This window comes from Pyrgilauda ruficollis, unplaced genomic scaffold (genome assembly GCF_017590135.1).
Source record: "Pyrgilauda ruficollis isolate IOZ18807 unplaced genomic scaffold, ASM1759013v1 scaffold1653, whole genome shotgun sequence".
Classification (NCBI taxonomy): domain Eukaryota; kingdom Metazoa; phylum Chordata; class Aves; order Passeriformes; family Passeridae; genus Pyrgilauda; species Pyrgilauda ruficollis.
The window spans coordinates 44-4,605 of record NW_024515354.1 but is presented as its reverse complement, the minus strand read 5'-3'; the positions used below and the strand labels follow the sequence as shown (position 1 = coordinate 4,605).

Below are 4,562 nucleotides of genomic sequence, written 5' to 3'. Positions count from 1 at the left end.
GTGGGGCCGCCCCTCCCCCACACCCCCCTCAGTGCCTTAAAATGTGGGCGTGGCCTTCAAAGAAACCGCCCCTCCCCTTAATGACGTCATGGGCAGAGCCGGCTCCGCCCCTTTCCCCGTGTTTTGATAAGGGGGCGTGGCCTCGCGGTGGGCGTGGCTTGTGAATAAAACACCTTTGGCAAAAAAAAAAAAATTCTTTGTGGTTTTTTTTTAAGATTTTTTCCTGAAATTTCCGGAATTTGCCCCAAAGTTTTCAGTCTATTTTATTTATTTATTTTTTTTTACGGAAATTCCCGGAGTTTTTACGGAAAATCCCGAACTCGGACGAAAAAAATTCCCCAATTTTTTTTAAATTTTTCTGGGATTTTTTGCGAGTCGTTTCCGGAAATCCCCGAGCTCTTCACGGAAACTTCCGAGCTTTAAAGGCAAAATCGGGAATTTACGGAAATTCCCCAAATTTTTATTTTTATCTGGATTTATTTTTTTTTTTTCGGAGTTTTTCCGGAAATCGCCGAACTTTTCGCGGAAATTTCCGAACTTTAATCGGAAAAAACCACGAATTTCTCCGGAAATCTCCGAACTCCTCCGACACCGGAAACACCCGAGGAGCCACGGGAACAACCGAACCCCTTCCGGAAACACCCGAAGAGCACCGGAAACACCCGAAGAGCGGCCGGCAACGCACGGAATACACCGGAAACACCCGAAGAGCCGCCGGGAAGCCACGAAACCTTCCGGAAACACCCGAAGCGCCGTGCGGAAGTTGCCGAAGCGCCCGTCCGGAAGCGTCCGAAGGCGCAGCGCAAGCGGCGCCACACCAAGATGGCGGACGGGGAGGAGGTGACTCTGGACGGGCGGCCGCTCCATCTGCTGCGCGTCGCCGACCTCAAAGCGGCCCTGGAGCAGCGAGGGCTCGCCAAGAGCGGCCAGAAGAGCGCCCTGATCAAGCGGCTGCGAGGGGTGAGGGGGAACCGCCAGAAATGGCGGCGGCGCCGAGGAGAGGCCGCCGTGAGGGGAAAGGGGGGGGCGGGAAAATGGCGGCGCATGCGCGGGAGGCGCTGGAAGGTTCCCCCTCAGGGTTTTCCCGCCAACGCGTGAGGGGGGAAAAAAGGCGGGAAGGAGGAGACCCCCCCCCGCCATGAGGGTGAGTGGGGTTTGGGGTGAAAAAAGCGAGTTTTGGGGAGGTGGGAGGGGTTTGGGGTGAGGGGGGAAAAAGTCGGGGTTTTGGGGTCGGAGTTGCGGGTTTTGGGGGAGTTCCGGGGAAAGCTCTGAGGGGGTTCGGGTGTAAAGGGCGGGTTTTGGGGAGTTTGTGAGGGGGTTTGGGGTGAAAATCCCGGTTTGGATGAGTTTGAGGAAAGTCTGAGGGGATTTGGGTTTAAAGCTCCGATTTTGATGAGTTTGTGAGGGGATTTGGGATGAAAATCCCGGTTTGGATGAGTTTGGGAAAAGTCTGAGGGGATTTGGGTTTAAAGCTCCGATTTTGATGAGGTTGTGAGGGGATTTGGGATGAAAATCCCGGTTTGGATGAGTTTGGGAAAAGTCTGAGGGGATTTGGGTTTAAAGCTCCGATTTTGATGAGGTTGTGAGGGGATTTGGGATGAAAATCCCGGTTTGGATGAGTTTGGGAAAAGTCTGAGGGGATTTGGGTTTAAAGCTCCGATTTTGATGAGGTTGTGAGGGGATTTGGGATGAAAATCCCGGTTTGGATGAGTTTGGGAAAAGTCTGAGGGGATTTGGGTTTAAAGCTCCGATTTTGATGAGGTTGTGAGGGGATTTGGGATGAAAATCCCGGTTTGGATGAGTTTGGGAAAAGTCTGAGGGGATTTGGGTTTAAAGCTCCGATTTTGATGAGGTTGTGAGGGGATTTGGGATGAAAATCCCGGTTTGGATGAGTTTGGGAAAAGTCTGAGGGGATTTGGGTTTAAAGCTCCGATTTTGATGAGGTTGTGAGGGGATTTGGGATGAAAATCCCGGTTTGGATGAGTTTGGGAAAAGTCTGAGGGGATTTGGGTTTAAAGCTCCGATTTTGATGAGGTTGTGAGGGGATTTGGGATGAAAATCCCGGTTTGGATGAGTTTGGGAAAAGTCTGAGGGGATTTGGGTTTAAAGCTCCGATTTTGATGAGGTTGTGAGGGGATTTGGGATGAAAATCCCGGTTTGGATGAGTTTGGGAAAAGTCTGAGGGGATTTGGGTTTAAAGCTCCGATTTTGATGAGGTTGTGAGGGGATTTGGGATGAAAATCCCGGTTTGGATGAGTTTGGGAAAAGTCTGAGGGGATTTGGGTTTAAAGCTCCGATTTTGATGAGGTTGTGAGGGGATTTGGGATGAAAATCCCGGTTTGGATGAGTTTGGGAAAAGTCTGAGGGGATTTGGGTTTAAAGCTCCGATTTTGATGAGGTTGTGAGGGGATTTGGGATGAAAATCCCGGTTTGGATGAGTTTGGGAAAAGTCTGAGGGGATTTGGGTTTAAAGCTCCGATTTTGATGAGGTTGTGAGGGGATTTGGGATGAAAATCCCGGTTTGGATGAGTTTGGGAAAAGTCTGAGGGGATTTGGGTTTAAAGCTCCGATTTTGATGAGGTTGTGAGGGGATTTGGGATGAAAATCCCGGTTTGGATGAGTTTGGGAAAAGTCTGAGGGGATTTGGGTTTAAAGCTCCGATTTTGATGAGGTTGTGAGGGGATTTGGGATGAAAATCCCGGTTTGGATGAGTTTGGGAAAAGTCTGAGGGGATTTGGGTTTAAAGCTCCGGTTTTGAGGAGTTTGTGAGGGGGTTTGAGGTGAAAATCCCGATTTTGATGAGTTTGGGGAAAAATCTGAGGGGATTTGGGGTAGAAATTGCGGTTTTTGTGAGTTTTGAGAAAAGTTGGAAGCAATTTGGGTTTAAAGCTCCGGTTTTGAGGAGTTTGTGAGGGGGTTTGAGGTGAAAATCCCGATTTTGATGAGTTTGGGGAAAAATCTGAGGGGATTTGAGGTAAAACTCGCGGTTTTGATGATTTTGAAGAAAACTCTGAGGGGATTTGGGTTTAAAACTCCAAGTTTGAGGAATTTCTGAGGGAATTTGAGGTAAAAGTAGCGGTTTTCGTGAATTCCAACAAAAACCTGAGGGGATTTATGTTTTAAACCCCAATTTTGGGGGATTTGTGAGGAGATTTGAGGTAAAAATCCTGGTTTTGATGAGTTTGAGGAGAAATCGGAGGTGATTTAAATTTTAAAACCCATTTTTGGTGAAATTCTGAGGGGATTTTGGGTGAGGGCTTGGAGGAGGAATTTGGGGCCAAACTCAGATTTTTAGCATTTTCTACAGATTTTTTGGGGTGATTAATCACAAAATCATATTTTTGGGGGGGATTTTAGTTTAAAAATGTCATTTTTGGCGATTTTGGGAGAGAATTTGAGGTAAAACTTGAGGGTTTGGAGACTTTGAGAGGAGCCTGAGGTAAAAAGTGAATTTTTTGTTGAATTTTTAGCGGATTTGAGGTAAAAATTGCATTTTTTTGTGGATTTATGAAGGGATTTGATGCAAAAATCCAATTTTTGGTTATTTTGTGAGGGATTTTGAGGCAAAACTCGGAGTTTTTGGGGCGATTGTTGTCGGAAACTTAGATTTTGGGGTAATTATGGGAGTTTTGCAGTGATTTTAGGGGAAATTATGGGGATTTCGGGGCGGGAGGGCAACAAAAAAGTGAATTCATGAGAAATAGAGTTTTGAATTTGCCTAAATTTGCCTAAATTTGCCCAAATTCAGGCGCTGATGTTGGAGAACCTCCAGAAGCACTCGAGCCCCCACCCCACCTTCCAGCCCAACTCCCAGGTGAGACCCCCCCAAAATCCCCCAAATTCACCCCAAAATCTCCGCAGCCTCCCAAAATTCTCGGGAACCCACCCAAAATTCCCTTAAATTCACCCAAAATCGGCCTCAAATTCCCCCCAAATTTCCTCCAAAAATCATCAGAAAATTAAAAAAAAATTCCCACATTTTTGGGAATTCCCAATTTTGGGAAACCGGGTGTGGGAGGGCGTTGCTCGATCCCCAAAAATTGCCAAAAAATCGCCAAAAATTGCCGGAAAATGGTAAAAAAATCACCGAAAATTGCCCAAAAATCACCAAAAAAAGTCCAAACATCCCCAAAAAAAAGGGAAAAAAATTCCAAATTTTTGGGAATTCCCGATTTTTGGAATCTTGGGTTGGAAGGGCTTCGCTTAATTCCTAAACACCATCCAAAAATCGCCGGAAAATCATCAAAAATTGCCCAAAAATCACCAAAAAATCTTTTTAAATTCCCTAAAAAGTTGGGGAAAAATCCCAAAAAATTCCCAAAAAGCCCAAATTGATCTGAAATTTTTGGAAATTCCCAATTTTTGGAATCTGGGGGTGGAAAGACTTTGCTTAACCCATGCGGAGGTCCAAAAAATCATCCAAAAATTGTCAAAAATTCACCAAAAAATCATTAAAAAAGCCCATAAAATTGGGAAAAATTCCAAAATAATTCCCCAAAATCCCAAATTGATCCCAAAAATTTGGGAATTTCCAGTTTTTGGAATCTAGGCATGGAAAGGCT

At 45.8% G+C, this 4,562-nt stretch overlaps 1 protein-coding gene across 1 annotated transcript; it reads left to right on the top strand.

Moving 5' to 3' along the window:
- The first annotated feature begins 455 nt into the window (after positions 1-455).
- LOC121351433 (apoptotic chromatin condensation inducer in the nucleus-like) lies at positions 456-3,916 on the top strand. The gene is made up of 2 exons (XM_041463573.1): positions 456-960; positions 3,749-3,916. The coding sequence occupies exons 1-2, from the start codon at positions 823-825 to the stop codon at positions 3,899-3,901; spliced, it is 291 nt and encodes a 96-aa protein (XP_041319507.1). The 5' UTR covers positions 456-822; the 3' UTR covers positions 3,902-3,916.
- Positions 3,917-4,562: the final 646 nt, after the last annotated feature.

Bases quoted from the DNA above. Each gene is read 5' to 3' on its own strand.
- LOC121351433 (XM_041463573.1), top strand. From the start codon at position 823: ATGGCGGACGGGGAGGAGGTGACTCTGGACGGGCGGCCGCTCCATCTG. The intron at 961-3,748 runs GTGAGGGGGAAC...GCCCAAATTCAG, and splicing joins TGATCAAGCGGCTGCGAGGG to GCGCTGATGTTGGAGAACCT.